At 39.7% G+C, this 16,943-nt stretch overlaps 6 protein-coding genes and 1 pseudogene across 7 annotated transcripts; 4 read left to right on the top strand and 3 right to left on the bottom strand.

The window, feature by feature from the left end:
* The first annotated feature begins 392 nt into the window (after nucleotides 1-392).
* LOC103830277 (fasciclin-like arabinogalactan protein 10) lies at nucleotides 393-1,910 on the top strand. Its single transcript, XM_009106033.3, has one exon. The coding sequence runs from the start codon at nucleotides 471-473 to the stop codon at nucleotides 1,743-1,745; it is 1,275 nt and encodes a 424-aa protein (XP_009104281.2). The 5' UTR covers nucleotides 393-470; the 3' UTR covers nucleotides 1,746-1,910.
* A 237-nt stretch (nucleotides 1,911-2,147) lies between these two features.
* Nucleotides 2,148-3,472, top strand: LOC103830276 (protein LITTLE ZIPPER 2). The gene is made up of 2 exons (XM_009106032.3): nucleotides 2,148-3,083; nucleotides 3,170-3,472. The coding sequence occupies exons 1-2, from the start codon at nucleotides 2,962-2,964 to the stop codon at nucleotides 3,357-3,359; spliced, it is 312 nt and encodes a 103-aa protein (XP_009104280.1). The 5' UTR covers nucleotides 2,148-2,961; the 3' UTR covers nucleotides 3,360-3,472.
* Nucleotides 3,473-3,557: 85 nt separating this feature from the next.
* Nucleotides 3,558-6,152, bottom strand: LOC103830274. 2 transcript variants are annotated; one of them, XM_033275641.1, is made up of 2 exons: nucleotides 3,867-6,152; nucleotides 3,558-3,830 (listed from the first exon to the last, which is right to left on the bottom strand). In XM_033275641.1, exon 1 carries the CDS (start codon nucleotides 5,711-5,713, stop codon nucleotides 3,896-3,898), a length of 1,818 nt encoding a protein of 605 aa, XP_033131532.1. In that variant the 5' UTR covers nucleotides 5,714-6,152; the 3' UTR covers nucleotides 3,558-3,830; nucleotides 3,867-3,895. The 2 variants fall into 2 exon arrangements, with proteins under 2 accessions (XP_033131532.1, XP_033131531.1); XM_033275640.1 differs by having other exon boundaries at nucleotides 3,558-3,835; nucleotides 3,872-6,152.
* A 1,517-nt stretch (nucleotides 6,153-7,669) lies between these two features.
* LOC103830273 (actin-related protein 7) lies at nucleotides 7,670-9,722 on the bottom strand. Its single transcript, XM_009106030.3, has 6 exons — nucleotides 9,633-9,722; nucleotides 9,177-9,504; nucleotides 8,916-9,057; nucleotides 8,373-8,614; nucleotides 8,118-8,301; nucleotides 7,670-8,033 (listed from the first exon to the last, which is right to left on the bottom strand). Exons 1-6 carry the CDS (start codon nucleotides 9,689-9,691, stop codon nucleotides 7,813-7,815), a joined length of 1,176 nt encoding a protein of 391 aa, XP_009104278.2. The 5' UTR covers nucleotides 9,692-9,722; the 3' UTR covers nucleotides 7,670-7,812.
* Nucleotides 9,723-9,790: 68 nt separating this feature from the next.
* LOC103830272 (proteasome subunit beta type-1) lies at nucleotides 9,791-11,380 on the top strand. The gene is made up of 6 exons (XM_009106029.2): nucleotides 9,791-9,968; nucleotides 10,058-10,165; nucleotides 10,371-10,452; nucleotides 10,544-10,816; nucleotides 10,899-10,985; nucleotides 11,086-11,380. Exons 1-6 carry the CDS (start codon nucleotides 9,922-9,924, stop codon nucleotides 11,158-11,160), a joined length of 672 nt encoding a protein of 223 aa, XP_009104277.1. The 5' UTR covers nucleotides 9,791-9,921; the 3' UTR covers nucleotides 11,161-11,380.
* Nucleotides 11,381-11,684: 304 nt separating this feature from the next.
* On the top strand, nucleotides 11,685-13,075 carry LOC103830271 (40S ribosomal protein S13-2). Its single transcript, XM_009106028.3, has 5 exons — nucleotides 11,685-11,917; nucleotides 12,013-12,085; nucleotides 12,362-12,500; nucleotides 12,586-12,772; nucleotides 12,870-13,075. Exons 1-5 carry the CDS (start codon nucleotides 11,895-11,897, stop codon nucleotides 12,901-12,903), a joined length of 456 nt encoding a protein of 151 aa, XP_009104276.1. The 5' UTR covers nucleotides 11,685-11,894; the 3' UTR covers nucleotides 12,904-13,075.
* Nucleotides 13,076-13,718: 643 nt separating this feature from the next.
* On the bottom strand, nucleotides 13,719-15,610 carry LOC103831405 (annotated as a pseudogene).
* Between the last annotated feature and the right edge of the window lie 1,333 nt (nucleotides 15,611-16,943).

Below are 16,943 nucleotides of genomic sequence, written 5' to 3'. Positions count from 1 at the left end.
AATTATCTATGTAAAATAATTTTATTTATTAAATTTATTATATATCACTGGTATGGTGAGATCGAAAAAAGTAATGAGACTGTAACGTATGCAACCTTGGACTTGGTCTCTGGGTGACTGGGTCTCTTGGAGTTGGTGGTGTCAGGTCTAGTCTTATTTTTGGGAAATGGTCAGTATTTTTGTTGGTTACACTCATCATTCTTCTTAGTTTGTACTTTGTTCAAATTGCCTTTGATACTTATTAATTATTATCAGATATATCATGACAGAAAAGTTAATGTAACGTATGCAATTGGTAGACGAACCGGAGAAAGGAAGCATGCATGAAGCCTATTTTACGTGATTTTCATGCTCTTTTTATCAAAGCCAAGTGTTCTCAATCCAACCATTGTTAAGTGTAACGTTTAAACTCTTCTCACTTGTTTTAAACTCGTGTCTTCTCACACACAGTCTAGCTACACTTCCACTCAATGGCGGCATCACGAGTTTTGTGTCTCCTTGCATTGACTCTATCTCTCTTCGCCGTCATTTACACCGTCTCCGGCCATAACATCACACAAATTCTCTCCGAATCGCCGGAATATTCCTCCTTCAACAGCTACCTTTCCCAAACAAAGCTCAACGACGAGATCAACAGCCGCACTACCATAACGATCCTTGTCCTCAACAATGACGTGATGTCTTCCCTCGCAGGAAAACATCCACTCTCCGTCGTCAAAACTGCTCTCAGCCTCCTCGTCCTCCTTGATTACTACGATCCCCTTAAGCTCCATAAGATCTCTCAAGGCACCACACTTACCACCACGCTTTACCAAACAACCGGTCGAGCTGCCGGAAACCTAGGGTTCGTCAACGTCACTGATCTCAAAGGAGGCAAAGTCGGCTTTGGCTCTGCCGCTCCTGGTTCCAAACTTGGTGCCAACTACACCAAATCCGTTAAACAAATACCTTACAACATATCCGTTCTTGAGATCAACGCTCCGATCATCGCTCCAGGAATCTTAACCGCACCAGCTCCCTCCAACAACATGACCGAACTTCTTGAGAAAGCTGGTTGTAAGATATTTGCTAGTATGCTTCTCTCGAGCGGTGTGGTTAAAACCTACGAATCCACGGTCGAAAAAGGTTTGACCGTTTTTGCACCGTCCGACGAAGGTTTCAAAGCCGAAAGTGCACCAGATCTGACGAAGCTCACACAAGCTGAGGTGGTCTCGCTCCTAGAGTATCACGCCCTAGCGGAATACAAACCCAAAGGCTCATTGAAGATCAACAAAAATGTAATCTCCACGCTAGCCACTAACGGTGCCGGAAAATATGATTTAACGACGTCAACTTCCGGTGACGAAGTTATCCTTCACACTGGCGTTGGTCCGTCGAGAGTTGCTGACACAGTGGTTGATGAGACACCCCTTGTAGTATTCAAGGTGGATAAAGTCCTCCTCCCCATAGAGCTCTTCGGAAAATCTCCATCTCCGGCGCCCGAACCAGTGAGCACACCGACACCAACGCCGTCGGCTAAGTCTCTGTCTCCGACTCCTACTAAGTCACCGTCTCCAAGGAAAGAACCGTCACCGGTCGCAGCTTCTCCACCGGCACCTCCTGTTGATGAACCTTCGGAAGAAGCTCCGTCAGACTCGCCAACAAGTTCAGAGAACATCCGTGCAAAAAACGCAGCGTTTCACGTGAATACCCATGCGTACTTCACCGCAATGGTCACTCTTGCGGCCACATCCCTATTCCTATAGAAAATCTCTTGCAACTTCTTATTATATTACGCAGACTGTCGCTCCACTTTGTTGTTTTTTTTGGTATTATATTCTGTTTAGCTTTCATTTTCATTTGTGAGTTTGTGGCTTTGTAGTACTGGTGTACTGTTGGAACGTTGAGATCTATTCTAGCTAATTTTTGTATTACTAAAAAGAAAATCAAAATAAACCAAGAATCCGATCGGAGTCGGATAAAGGCCTAAAATGGCGCATCAATTATATTTCAATAGTCCAATGGGCTTAATGTAACGAACTTGTTATTCCCACTTCACCGACACACTTTCTTGGTCCAAGTTATAAGAAGATTATATGATTTCAGTATCAAGATGAATCATGTAAGGTACCATCTTGAAATAAATGAAGGGGGCGTGGTGATTCTTATTTGGACCGCTCCTATGAAACAAAACTCATCATTATAACCAGTACCAACGCAAGAGATTCCCCCTAGTCTATGGTAGATCTTTTGCCATTTATGATACTTGTTCCCATGCTTTTATAACATTTAGTTTATGTTTGATGCATGGTTTGAAGAAGACTTATCATCTCTTGTGGGTAGACAATATGCTTACTCTAAGAATAGCTAGAAAGAGTAGATACTATAGATATTGAATGATAACAGCTTTGATCATTTTGAAGCATGCTAATAATTCTGGATGTTGACTTGTTCCATTCTTTATTTTTGTATATTTTGGTTTCATCTTGAAAATATAACAGCTCAAGAATTGTTAGTGGTCCTAGTCCTTACCGTCATCAATTATGTTTGTTTATTCTCTATTCATATCACATTATTAGATTTTATATAGGAAATATTTATGTAACTTTTCTCTTTGTCGATTACAATACAAGTAAAAGATAAGCGTGAAATGGAATGATTTGTCTATTGTTATGGTCTTTTTGGTATGTACCTCAACTGTTTCTTGTGCTGTTTGAGGTACATATTCAATCAAGAACAAGAAGTAGAGACTCTAGAGAGAGAGAAAGAGAGTATGTTTTGGTCTTCTTCTTCATCATCTTCGTCCTTAACCCATGCATCCCTGGTCCCTCTATAATCATGAGTTTCCTTTTACCATCATTACCTTCAAAACACTTCTTCTTCTCCTCTCTCTCTCTTACAAAACACAAGTGCTATCTATTTCTATATAAAGCTAACTTTTACATTGTGTTTTACTAAGTTCTTTTATATAACCATAAGAAAATGTGCCTGAGATCATCAGAATCATTCCCAGACACACGCACACCCACGATGAGATCAGCTTCATGCCACACCAAACGTAACGTTAAGACACAAACCCATCTTCGTGTCCTTAATCTCACCAGGTTCAGATTCAGACACATTTGACTCTGTCTTAGCGCTCTGAATTATAATTAACTTTGTTTCTTTTTATTCCTTTCTTTCGACGCAGGAGGAGAAGAATACTTAGGGAAAAGAAGGAGATGGAGCTGAGAAACATGAAGCTCTTCCTAAAGAATCAAAGCATCATACGAGAGAACGAGGCTCTAAAGAAGAGAGCTCTAGACCTCCACGAAGAAAACAATGTTCTCTTCTCTCTGCTTCATCCAGAACTCTCCCCTGTTTCATCCTCCTTCCTTTAGTGATCTTCTTGATCACGTTTGTACCACTTGTCTTGTACCCTCGCTAGAGACCTAATTTTATCTATGCACCAAGTGTTAATAATACATATCAATGATTATATTTCGCCATTATCTTCTTCTTTTTTCCAATTTCTCTGGTGAAATGAAATGGAATCTTAAAAGATACATACATGGGTTATATACACACAAATGATTAGGGAGCCAAAGAAGATCATTCCACATTAATCAAAAGTGAAAATTTCACAGGTTACAACTCCTTGTTAAGTTGAATAACAATGTTATATACGCAGAGAAACAATCTGGGTTTCACTTTACATAACCACACCCACATAGAAACCAACCCTTACAGAGCTACAACATACAAGCTAACGAAATAACCCCTGAAACATTGTGTTATCTGAATACATAAAATATACAATCTGATCCCTAGTTATAAGTCAGGGACTCATATGCATAAGAAGATGTGTGAGATTTGGAGTTTTCAGCTGCTTAGAAGTACATAAATATAAAATCGTGTTAGTAACTTTACCGTATCTCTACAAAATCTCCCCGTGTCTGATGAACCCATTGTCTTCACAAGGAGAATCATACCATTTGGAGTTTTCTTGATAGAAGCTATCAACTTGTAATCCAACTAAACCTACGTCTGATACTATACCTTCACTGTCCCTCATCGTTTTCGTTAGCTTAGAATCTTCACAACTCAGAATGCTCTTCTCGTCAAAGTCACTGCACTTCAACCATTTCTCAGGCTTACATGTTTCAGACAAGATATCTTTCGGACTTGGTGGCCTTATCTGTTCCCAAGGAGGAACAACAACATCATCAAGGCTCCTCCCAAAACTGTCTTCATCATCTTCAACAAGCTCTGCACTCCAATGAGCTAAATCGTTATCTCCAACAAGTATTTCATTTGGTGTTCCCTTAACACCCTCGTCACCGAGACTCCTCATCTTGCTGAGCATCTCAAACAGCTCTCCGGACACTGAACCCAACATCTCTCGTGAAATCTTCCCAATCTTTCCTTCTAAAGCGCCGAGTTCAGCCCTTAGCTCCTGCACCTGATGCAAGACAGTAAACCGCATACCACCCCCACCACCAACATCTTCGGTTTCTAAATCTTCTTCCCTCACACCATAGACAACATCTTGCTCCATCAAAAAGCCCTTATGACCAACAAGCCGATGCATGATCCTCGCGTTCCCATCCATCGCCCCAGGCTCATGCCCCGAATGAACAGCGTAAAGCTTAAAAACAGCTGTTCCTTCTTCCTGATACACAAAACTCTTGTCCTTTTCATTGTAGTTAGCGATGGGGACAATAGCTCGAATCCTAAAACCGCAGCCGCATCTCTTTGACTGATAAGGCTCCCTCTTCAGAACTCTAGACTTCTTCAAAGCAGGCTCTCCAGCTCTATGACAAGCGTAATCCTTCACCTCAGCCATAAACGGCTTGTACCTAATATACTTCTGCCTAATACAAAGCACAACCTTATGCTTAGAAGCTAACTCCTGCAACCTATCGGGAACATCTTTAGCAGGCACGTCAAAAGTCTCCGTATACTCAAAACGACGCCGTTTACTCCTCGAGGCTGAGCCACCAGTAACGGAGTTGCAAACACCACACGCCGCTACACAAACCTTGATAAAGCTCTCGGGGATTCCATATAGCTTCGCACCAACGGTCCAAACCTGTTTGATTCTCTCTACGGTCTCTCTAACCCCTAAGTGTTTCAAGTCGCCGTCGCCGTCGCCGCCGCCGAGATGATAGCTCGTGACTATGTCCTGCCACTGGCTAACGTGCGAGACGAGCTGTTGCTGAGCGTTGTTTTTGAAGCAGAGGAAATCATTGCTGCCGGAGACGACGGCGAGCTTGTCTTGGATACGTTTCCACGCCGTGAGGTAGGCGGTGTCCTCGTTACGGTCTTTCCAGACGGAGCGCCACGACTTGAGGACGGGGTTTGGAGTTGCGGTGCGGATCTCGGAGGGGGTGGCGAGGCGGTTTTGGAGGAGGCAGAGGGTCATGAGGGAGTGGGAGGCGGAGTTGAATGTGTAGAATTGAGATGAGATGTGTGGCTCTGGGTTGATGAAGTTGGAATCTTTGAGTTCGTGTGGAGCCATAGGGTTTGGTAAAGGAGTGGTGTTGGGTTTGGGGGTGGGGTGAGACGGGGAGTCGTATTGTGAGTCGGAGGAGTGGGAGGGGGAGGAGCGGAAGAGGACGAACTCTTGGAGGGAGAAGGTGGGGTCGGAGTCTTCGGGGTTGTGGTGAAGGGAGGGTTGTGGTTGAGGGAGTATGTCTGGTGGGGGGAGATCGTGGTGGTGGAATAGATCTTCTTCGGTTTTATGAGGATTCATCGGGGGGATGAAGGAGAAGAAGCAGAGGAAGAAGATGGAGACGAAGACGACGAGTAGTCTGTGTCTTTTTTTTTTTTTTTTTTTTTCCAATGATTTGGTATTTTAAGCTCCGGTCCGGTCTGAACTGACAATACTGATAAGTGCTATGTCCGAAGAACACTTTTTCTTTTTCTTTTTTGAGCAACTGTCCGAAGAACACATGTTTATATATTTTTAGTGTATTTTATTTTTATCTGTACTAAAAGAAAAATAACGAACAAATCTAATATGTTATTGGAAACTAAATTAATTTACCATTTGTTATCCTTAATCCACGTCATTTACCTTACTATAATGTAAGGGGAAGAGTTGTATATCTTTTGAAACCTATTATACAAAGGGTTATTAGGCTTTAGACATTTACTGTAGAACAATTACATAACACAAACGCACAAGAAAAAGCTATGCTAATACAACTCCAGTCTCCACATTATTAATCTAATAAGGTTTTATAAAGTTTAATCTTATCCAAACTCTATTGTTTTTTTTTATGTTTGACTGCTTTTGTATGGACTTAGCATGCAACACATGTTACCTTCTGGCACGAAAATTAATCATTTCTAGATGTTTGATTTTATTAATTGTCTTAGGTAGTTGATATCGGATATTAAAAAAATAATACGTCAAAATCTCGGTATTAGCTTGATTGCAGAAAAGAACAAAGTATAAAAAGGATAGATGCGATACAATATTCAAACATGAAATATAAAATCTAATTTGATAGAAGTATTGTGTCTACACTTAGTCTATGCATTGATAAGCACCTACCGGTTGAAAGTCACTTAAGGCATGTTAAATGCCATGAACTGAAAAGTCTTTCTTGCTGGTGCCATGCAAGTTCGAAGCCTGAGAAGGCAACACTAAATAGCAAATAGATTACTAACTACTGAGACCAGTAAACCAAAAGAAAAAAAAAACTACTGACACCAGAACGCTACTAGTAGAAGAGGTTCTGCTCCGCCAACTCCTTCGCCTAGGGGTGGGCGCAAGGCGAACATACTTGAACTTGAACAAATAATGAATTTTTTGGATTTGTAATTGACTTGTCGAAAATGAATACTTATTATCTCGAATACTTGTTCAAACACATGTTACTTACAAGTTATTTGGTTTGTTCGATTACTTACAAATACTTATGAATTATTTGGATATATTTCCAAGTTTATAAGAATTATTTGGTAGATAATATTCTCTCGGAAAAAGTTATGAAAGTTTCTTTTGTTTACTCGAAAAACACGAGAATTACTTCAAATAAAATATTTGTACTTAATATAAAAAAAGAAGAAGAAACAAAATACATTTACAACAACGAAATATATGTTTAGAGTTTTAGTTTTTATGGTTTAATTATCATTTTTAGTTGTAAAACAAGTAATGAGTAATATCAAAGCGAGTCGCTAATTATTTTGTGATACTTGTTACTTATCTTGTATTTGCAAGAAGCAAAATTCAACGATTTTATAGTTGACTTAACAACGACAAGTACTTGAAAATCAAAGCAAGTATGGATCAAGTAACGGGCGTAAGGCAAGTAAGTGCCCAGCCCTAGACTTCACGTACGTAACAATAACACGAGTGTGTCAATGTGCAGAAATGAGGAACTCAGAGCTTCCTGGTCGTCTCCAGTGCTTAGAAAGTCTATCACTTATTACTTCCACCATCTTGAACTCCCCACAAGATTACGATGATGCTTACACAGCAAAGTCGCCTAAAACCAACGAAGAAACAGAAAAATGGCGGTTCAGATATATCTGCACCTGTGATCCGAGCAGCTTCAGTTGTTTACTCCTGCGTTCATTGCTGTGGAGAAGAGAATGGATGAAGAAGAAGTTTAGTACACAACTGGATTTATGGTTTGAACTTGTCAACGATCGTTTGTTTATATTTCCTGATACTGAAGTACTTATTAGGCTATTAGTACTTAATATGGTCCAAATCTTCAAATCATGTAAGCTGCTTAGAAGTACATAGATTTAGTGGGATGTGTTCAAACACAGAAAAATAAACAAGAACAATCCTCAGCTACAACAAGAAGTACAAACGTTTTGGTTGTTTCAGGATCAGAAACATTTCCTGTGAACTACGGATGGCCCAGTCTCGTCGTAGTCAGCTTTAGTAACATGCTGATTCTGCGGAAACACCACCTTGGCTAGTATTGCTCCTCCTATCCAAGCCGAGTACAATCCCAAATTCTCACTCATATATTCAGGAGGTTTCACCAGCGTTGGCCTAATGGCAGATGAGCACAAGCTTGCTTCTTTCTGAAACCTTCCTTCGAATCCTGCCAATGACGAAGTACACCACAACTCATTAAGTTTTTCAATATCAACATGCACAAAGTGTACTAAGTTATAGTTGTTGTTACCTGTCATGGAGGTTGTACCACCACAAAGTACAGTGTTCTCCAAGAGTTGCCTATGGTTCTCGGATGATACCGTGGAGATAATCCGGACAAGCTGTTCAACTATTCCGTGCTCCTCGAGTCCCAGTATTGATGGCTGAAACAAAGCTTCACCAACAGAGTATCTCTCTCTCCCAATGTTTATCACCTAGAAGACCACCATTCTGTTATTACAAGGAAACACAAATTGTAAGACTGTTGATTTGTAGTCACACAAACCTGTCCATCAGGAAGTGTATGCTGCTCGATTTCACAGTTTTGGGTTTTCTCGTAAGCAGTCTCGTCCTCGGCGCAGTTTGCATACTGTTCCTTCAGTGTTTCAACATCAGACATGCTGAGATTCACAGAAGGGTTGGATTTTCCAAGCTCTTGGGCGAATAGTTTTGTCAGGTCGGTTCCACCGAGCTCGAACCGTTTCGAGGCAATGTGCTGCACAGCACCTTCAAGAACTGGGGCAATATCTGGGTGCAAACCGGAAGAGAGTTAACAACAATTTGAGAGATTAATCACCAATCCATACATAAGCAGCTGGTTAAAAAATCCTATATAACCAGCTACATACATAAGGAACCTCCAATCTACTACAGCTTACAGGACAAAAAATCATTGGTTTAACTAAACGTTTCAGAGCATGTAAAAAAGGTTAGTAAAGGGAAACAACAACTCCTATATCAACAGATGGAGATATGACAATGCGACAAGACACAAAAAGTAAGATTAGATTATAACAAAGCGAAACCAAAGAGTAAGATCAGATAATACCTATCTTGCCATGACCAATATCAACAGTGCAACCAGAGATCCTTCCAACGGCATAAAGGGACAACACTGCTTGCTCTGACGCATAGAATCCAGAAACATTGAACGTTTCAAACATCAACTGTACCAACTGCTCCCTAATAGCCTGCACCCAAAACAATCATTTATATAAACAAATTAGCCACATTTACTACAAGAACAAGATTATGATGAAACTAAAAACACATGGCGGTCAAAATCAAAGTTCTCATCTTTATTACAGACCTTAGGAGTGCAGAGTGGATCTGTGAAGAGAATATTGCCTTCGTTTCCCTCTTCCCATCCAAGCCCAGTGTACACAACGTAACGCAGCAGATCCTCCATAGCGTCCCAGTCTCTAATAAAACCCCTTTCAATAGGATCAAGAGTGACGTCTTCAAAAACAGTGGTGGGGTTCTCAGGCGCATCATCAACCATTCGTTTCATCTGAGATGGGATTATCATTGCAGGAGACTGATCAGGAATCGCTGCTCCTGCTTTCAGAAGCTTCGAGCCCGCATCAACAACAAGTGCTTCCATTATCTTCACTCTCACACACACACACTGAGAAACCCTAAATCCCCAAATTCCAGAAAAAAATGCGAAGATTAGTAGTAGCAAGCACCAAGTAAGGGAAGCTAAAGCATAGAACTTGAGCGCACGAAATCGAGTGAGAGAGAATTGGTTTTCGAGGCAACCCACCTTGAATTGAAAATGGGCGAAGAAGCTTTACAAGTGAGTGAGACAGAGAGAGAGACCATCGAAGAAGAAACAACTCATAAAAGGCGCATTAAAAAGCCCATTATCGTATCAAAGGCCCATTGTAAAGCCCAATAATTAAGAGCCCAGCTTTTGTCTTTGTCTGCTTTCGTGTTTACAAAGCCAGAGTGAGAGAGAGATCTCCTTAAGCTCCAATCTCTCTCTCTCTCTCTTCTCTTCTTCCTCTTTGCTAACAAAGCATCCTTTTTTTTTCTGAAGACGAAGAAGCTCCATGACGAAGCAGCACGCGAACTGGTCTCCTTACGATAACAATGGAGGGTAACGGATCCTGTGACCCTTTTATCGATACTCTAATTGAGCTTGCGATTCACTGCTTTGAATTGATCTCTGTGTGTGTTTTACTTCAGAACATGTGTGGCAATCGCTGGATCGGATTACTGCGTTATCGCCGCCGATACTCGGATGTCAACCGGTTACAGCATTCTCACTCGCGATTACTCCAAAATCCATAAACTGTAAGTACCTTTGCTTACGATCTTTAAGGGAGGTAACCTAGTGCGGGCAATAGCTCCAGGCTTTGTTGTAGATTATTAGGGTTTTTGCAATCGATGATTCGTAGATCTAAGATGGAGAATTGATCGTACTGGGTTTCTTGCAAAATTGATCATTTTTTGTTTACTGAGTATGCAAAGTTGCTGTCTTTTAATCTCTATACTACAGAGCAGACAAAGCTGTGCTCTCTTCCTCTGGCTTTCAGGCTGATGTGAAAGCGTTGCAGAAAGTTTTGAAATCAAGACACTTGGTGGGTATTCGTTTGATCTAATTATTTTTGAAAAAGATTAAGACTTGGCGTAGTAATAGTGTGTTTTCTTTGTGTGTTTGGTGTTCTTCAGGTTTATCAGCATCAGCATAATAAGCAGATGAGCTGTCCTGCGATGGCTCAGCTTCTCTCCAACACGCTTTACTTCAAGCGCTTTTTTCCTTACTATGCATTCAATGTTCTAGGAGGGCTTGACGAGCAGGGTAAAGGATGTGTTTTCACGTATGATGCTGTTGGTTCCTATGAGAAGGTTGGATACAGTGCTCAAGGTTCTGGTTCCACACTGATAATGCCTTTCCTTGACAATCAACTCAAGAGTCCCAGCCCACTTCTGCTACCTGCACAGGTTTGTGATTGGCCTTTAAGCAAATTTAATCACATAATGAATCATTTCAGTTGCTTATGTTTTGTCTTCTCTGCCTGTGTAGGATGCCATCACACCCCTTTCCGAACCTGAAGCAGTTGACCTGGTCAAGACCGTATTCGCATCTGCCACTGAGAGGGATATCTACACTGTAAGCTTTCCCATATCACCATTCAAATTATTACCTATTGAAGATATTACCATCTTGTGTATGTCTAACTTATGATTTGTGGGTTTATTGCTTGTAATAGGGAGACAAGCTTGAGATCATGATTCTTAAGGCCGATGGCATCAGGACCGAAGTCATGGAGTTGAGGAAAGACTAAGCAGGCATATGAGTGTTGGGGACACAACTTTGTTCGTTTTTCTTTATTCGCATCTCAACATTAGGTCCCCTCGGTTATCTTGAACTATGTTATTGGCTTGGATGTATTGCAGTTATCAACTCATGCTTGAAGTTTCCTTTATGACAAAGTTCTTTTCAAGAGATTTTATAACATTATTAGATTTCTTAGCTCTATAAAACTTCTATAGAGTTCATCTTCAGTATCTTCTCAAATAGGTTCTAAATAGCTTCTTTTCATGTTCTGTTTATGATTTAAAACTTCTTTTGTAGTTATATTAGTAACAAAAAATCTTCTCAAAGTTTATAGTTTATCAAAAATCAATATAGATGCTAGCCACACATTTACATTCTTTTTTTCAGTATTGATTTTTAATCCAGAAAGAAGAGTTCCCTGGCAAAAATTTGTGAAGTTCATAAAAAGATTGAAACTTATATGCAGTATGACAAATAGTCAAAGGCAATGCTGGTTGACAAATAATAAAAGTCAAAGGCAATGCAAAGAAGGTTGTTTTCTTGGGGGCTTAATAGGCCTGTTTTAGAAGGCTTACTTCTTAATGGGCTTGTAAAAGGCCTGAGATATGTAGCAAAGACCTTAAGAGACTACTTATATATTAGCAACTAGGGTTTTTGTTACTCTTTACCCCAGTCGCCGCCGGAAAAAAACCGAGGAAGAACCATCTTCAGAGAAAGTACACTCCGTCCACCGCCGTCGTCATGGGCCGACTCCACTCTAAAGGGTTCGTCAGCTTGTTTCTTCATTTTATTCGACCGAGCATTGTTTGAAAAATGGTTCTCTTACATTCTTCGTAACTGTTTTTTTTGTGTTCTGTAGTAAGGGAATCTCAGCTTCTGCTTTGCCGTACAAGCGATCACCTCCAAGTTGGCTCAAGACAACCTCTCAGGATGTAAGATTCGATATGTTTCTGTTTGCATTTCATATTTCGATCTGTTTGAAATGTTGTGAACTTTTGAAGATTAGTATCATCTACATTTAGGATGCGTGTAGTAGAAGTAATGTGATAGTGCAAATCCATTGATGAACATTGAAGAGATTCACTAACCTTAGAAAAAAAATCTAATATGAAGTTATTAACTCGTTAATAGTAATGTGTTTACTGTTCTCTTCCCACGCGAGGTTTTGCTTGATACTGCTTTGAGTGGAATGTGTTTACTTTTAATAGGTTGATGAGTCAATCTGCAAGTTTGCGAAGAAGGGTTTGACTCCATCTCAGATTGGTGTCATTCTTCGTGACTCTCACGGTATCCCACAAGTGAAGAGTGTAACCGGAAACAAGATCTTGAGAATCTTGAAAGCTCATGGTACTTTTCTATCTCTCCAGAGTCTGTTATTTGAATAACGTAACATTCAAGGTAACTAAGAGTTTGTCTTTTAATTTTCTTGAAGGTCTTGCTCCTGAGATCCCAGAGGATTTGTATCACCTGATCAAGAAAGCAGTTGCTATCCGCAAGCATCTTGAGAGGAACAGGAAAGACAAGGATTCCAAGTTCAGGTTGATTCTCGTGGAGAGCAGAATCCACCGTCTTGCTCGTTACTACAAGAAGACCAAGAAGCTCCCACCTGTCTGGAAGTAGTAAGTACTCTTAATATTGAAAGAGTTTTCTTCAACATTTCAGTGATTATCAATTACCTTGGGTTTTGATTCCCATTTTTTGTTTTTTTTTTTGCAGTGAGTCTACCACCGCAAGCACTCTTGTGGCTTAAGGAAAAGCATAGAGTAGGTCAAAGTCATTCATGAGTGACTATGTCATTGCAATGGACTTTGTATCTCATTTCTCTAGTTTTTGATGTGTTACAACTTACAATGCGATTTTGAATTTAATGAAAACTCTTTGTTCTTTTGATCATTTAGTTTGGCTAATGTTCATTCATAACATTCCTCGCTTTAGTATGGTTGTGCCTTAATGGATTGTTATGTAGCATGCTGTTCACCATTTAACAAAATAGGCAGGCTCAGATAGTTGTCAAGACGAAACTACTCTAGCCACCTTTCTCTGAACACAGCCATCTTGTTACTAGTTGCCATGATGGAGAATAGTGAATATGCTTTGCTTATTCTTGTAGCGTAATATAATCTCTGGGGATATTCGAAAGTAGTGTGTCCTACTTGTGTTGTCTGTCATGATGACAGATTGAAAAATAGACAAACGTAGCTTTTCTTCTCTTGTTTTTAGGATATGGATATTATGATATGTCTCGAGGTGGATCCTCACCATTCATTTGACAAATATGGGACCCAAACGTAGATGATGATGATATACCTTAAGAAGAACCAGATACAATCATTCATTCTTGTCCACATGCAGTCACTAGTACTAACCAATGTTTGTGTCTGTTACCTACAAAGGAATAGCTGTAAAGTGTAAGCATTTAACAACAAAACAGGAATTATCATTGAGAGGTGGTTTACATTGTCTTCTACTTTTCATCTCTCCCCAAACCCAAAACCTATGTTTACTCGAGTTACAAGTAACAAAAAAAGAAAAGAACGAAAACAAGAATGTCTTATAGTGAGACAATGTTGTGAGTAGCTTTACTTCCAAATCAAACCCTTATATAAGAGGATGTTCTGATCTTTCAACTCTCTCAGAAGAGTGACTTCGCCGCATCAACAACAGCTTCAACAATAATACCAAACTCTTTGTACAGCAAAGGCGCTGGTGCACTAGCCCCAAACGAATTAATACCAATAGACTTTCCTCTGCCTCCAACAATCTTCCCCCATCCAAAAGTCGAAGCTGCTTCAATACTAACTCTAGCTGTCACACCAGACGGCAAAACACTCTCCTTGTACTCATCCGTTTGCTCCTCAAACAGCTCCCAGCAGACAAAAGACACAACTCTCACGGTCTTCCCTTCTTTCCTAAGCACCTCAGCCGCCTGTGCAGCAATCTCTAGCTCGGAGCCAGTTCCAATCAAGATCACATCAGGTTTGTTCCCTGATGAGTTGTCAGAGATTGTGTATCCACCCTTTTCAACTCCTTCGATGGACGTACCTGGAAGCTCAGGAAGCTTTTGTCTAGACAGAGCTAAGATAGATGGTGTCTTCCGCTTGGTGACAACGATCTTGTACGCACCGGCCGTTTCGTTTCCATCAGCAGGACAAAACATAAGAGTGTTCGGCATTGCACGGAAACTAGCTATGTGTTCAATAGGCTGATGAGTTGGTCCATCTTCTCCAAGACCAATGGAGTCATGAGTCATCACATAGATGACACCAGATTCAGACAAGGCCGAGATTCTCATGGCACCTCTCATGTAGTCAGTGAAGACAAAGAAAGTTGCACAGTAAGGGATAAGACCGGGGCTGTGAAGTGCAATGCTGTTGCAGATAGCTCCCATTCCGTGCTCCCTGACACCAAACCTAAGGTTTATTTCTTAAGGTGTGGCTTTTTGGTAGTCGCCAAAGGCTTATAGTAGTGTCATGTTGGAGGATGCGAGGTCAGCACTTCCACCGAGGAAGCCGGGAACAACTTTAGCTAGGGCGTTGAGACATTGCTGACATTGCTGTGAGAGGTTTCTGGTGGCATCTCCTGGAGACTCTGGTGTGTATGTCTGTAAAAAGACAAAGATGTTGTAAACCTACATATCTAGAATATAGCAACTGGATTGTAAGATGAGAGTTTAACTTACTGGTAGTGCCTTCTCCCAGCCAGCAGGTAATTCACATTTCAACTCTGCAGCTTCCTCTGGATACTTCTTTTCATATGCTAACGTTGCATTCCAGTTAGATTCAAGGGCACTGCCTTTAGGTGTGTGACGGCTCCAGTGGCTAGAAAAGTGCAAAGCATACATTGAGCCATCTCATCAAAGCAAACACATGACGTTTAGTTTAGGTTAAATTTACCCTTTAACTTCATCAGGTACCTGGAATGGCTCATAAGGCCATCCAAGGTTGTTTCTGGTAGCTTCAACTTCCTTCTCGCCAAGTGCAGCTCCATAGACACTGTATGAGTTCGCCTTGTTGGGGGATCCATAAACAATTGTAGTAGTAACCTGGGACACAAGCAAGATGTTAAAATCAATATTCAATATGTCTGATGTCTAAGACATTGTTGTAGTTAATTACCTTAATCAATGTAGGCTTTTCTGTAACAGATTTAGCTTCTTTAATAGCAGCACAGATCTCATCATACTCAGTGTTACCATTCTTCACACAGATAACATGCCATCCAAAAGCTTCGAAACGCTGGTCAACGTTCTCAGTAAAGGCATCTCAGTGTCTCCATCAATGGAGATGCGACTGTCATCATAGAAAGCGATGAGCTTCCCAAGTCCCCAGTGACCAGCTAGAGAAGCAGCTTCATTTGAAATACCCTTGATCTGGCAACCATCTCCAAGGATCACATACCTAAACAAATCAGACAATGTTATTAACATCAGAGCTTGAAATAAAACCAAGAATGGTAACTAAAGCTAGAATATTACGTGTAGTGGTCGAAAATTTTGACCGTTGAATCTCATTAGAGGGTGTTACCTTGACCGCTGATTGAGGCTAAGAGTTTAGTGATTCTGTATGACTTTCGCAATTTTTCAGTTACATTTTCCTTCTTTTCAAATGGTCTTTAGATATTCCATCATGGTAAGATATTATGTATGGCCCATAAAAACTGTAAAAACTGAGTTTTCCGGTTAAAACCGTAAAATCAAGTTTTCCGGCCAAAACCGTAAAATCGAGTTTTTCTGCCAAAACCGTAAAAATTGAGTTTTTCCATCAAAATCATAAAAATCGAGTTTTTCCGCCAAAACCATAAAAATCGAGTTTTCTGCGTAATCAAAATTTTCCACCAAACCATAAAATGGGTTTTCCATCAAAACTATACAATCACATTTTCTTAAAAAAAATTAATTATATTAAGTTAAATAAGTTAACATGGTCTCCACTAATTTTAAGTATAACTCATTTAATAAATGAGTCTTAGCAAAACTACCCATTTAAAAACCATTTAACTAAATGGGTCTAAATAGGCATTTATAGTTTGTTATAATAAAATAATATTGTATTTGATCGCAGTTTTACATGATTTCATCTTTATCAGAATATGAATATGAAGCTATATCTTAAAATTTCTTCAAATAATCTGAATTTGAAGATATATTTTGATTAGAGCCTTCACTTTATTATGTAATATATTACATTTTATAGAAAAGCAAATAACCATACAAATGTCTTGAGAATGTTTATGAGATCTCTTCTATTATATTCTAAAATGTCTTGAAATTAATCTAATATTGTTGATTAATTGTTTACAACAACTAAACTATATCAGTTTCTTATGACATAAAATTAGTATTTGTTAAAATTCCTGAATAAATTAGTATTTTATCCAAGTAATATAATATAATCTTTCAAACTTAATATTTCTGAATTTAACATAAAGCGATATATATATATCAAAATTTATATCATGTATTCTTGATGATTTCGTCGATTGCCCTTGTATAGAAGTGCCCCTAGTGAACATTACAAGCAACATCCTTGGGAAAGTGATCGATTAGTGCAAGAACTGTTCATTCTTCTCCTCTGAGAAACTCAAGATATGGGACAAAAACATTCTGGAAAATCGATCTCGCTACAAAGCAAAGGTGAATACTTTGTCACATTCACCTTTGTTTAGCTATTTTGGGTTTGTTTGCCATTCAATTGTTCTGAGAGTTTATTAGTGTATGGCTGATTAATATATTAGTTTTTGTTTTTGTTCTCTTAAGTTCGTATGCTGATATCAGATAATGGTCTTAAAGCT

This window comes from Brassica rapa, chromosome A07 (assembly GCF_000309985.2).
Source record: "Brassica rapa cultivar Chiifu-401-42 chromosome A07, CAAS_Brap_v3.01, whole genome shotgun sequence".
Lineage (NCBI taxonomy): Eukaryota > Viridiplantae > Streptophyta > Magnoliopsida > Brassicales > Brassicaceae > Brassica > Brassica rapa.
This window is presented reverse-complemented; position numbering and strand designations above follow the sequence as displayed.

Coding starts and splice junctions, on each gene's coding strand:
- LOC103830276 (XM_009106032.3), top strand. CDS start 2,962: ATGTGCCTGAGATCATCAGAATCATTCCCAGACACACGCACACCCACG. Junction 3,084..3,169: donor CGTGTCCTTAATCTCACCAG/GTTCAGATTCAG, acceptor CTTTCGACGCAG/GAGGAGAAGAATACTTAGGG.
- LOC103830272 (XM_009106029.2), top strand. CDS start 9,922: ATGACGAAGCAGCACGCGAACTGGTCTCCTTACGATAACAATGGAGG. Junction 9,969..10,057: donor CCTTACGATAACAATGGAGG/GTAACGGATCCT, acceptor GTTTTACTTCAG/AACATGTGTGGCAATCGCTG. Junction 10,166..10,370: donor TACTCCAAAATCCATAAACT/GTAAGTACCTTT, acceptor TCTATACTACAG/AGCAGACAAAGCTGTGCTCT.
- LOC103830271 (XM_009106028.3), top strand. CDS start 11,895: ATGGGCCGACTCCACTCTAAAGG. Junction 12,086..12,361: donor TCAAGACAACCTCTCAGGAT/GTAAGATTCGAT, acceptor TACTTTTAATAG/GTTGATGAGTCAATCTGCAA. Junction 12,773..12,869: donor CTCCCACCTGTCTGGAAGTA/GTAAGTACTCTT, acceptor TTTTTTTTGCAG/TGAGTCTACCACCGCAAGCA.
- LOC103830274 (XM_033275641.1), bottom strand. CDS start 5,713: ATGAATCCTCATAAAACCGAAGAAGATCTATTCCACCACCACGATCTC.
- LOC103830273 (XM_009106030.3), bottom strand. CDS start 9,691: ATGGTCTCTCTCTCTGTCTCACTCACTTGTAAAGCTTCTTCGCCCATT. Junction 9,058..9,176: donor ATCCACTCTGCACTCCTAAG/GTCTGTAATAAA, acceptor TTTTGGGTGCAG/GCTATTAGGGAGCAGTTGGT. Junction 8,615..8,915: donor TATTGGTCATGGCAAGATAG/GTATTATCTGAT, acceptor GTTTGCACCCAG/ATATTGCCCCAGTTCTTGAA.
- LOC103830277 (XM_009106033.3), top strand. CDS start 471: ATGGCGGCATCACGAGTTTTGTGTCTCCTTGCATTGACTCTATCTCTC.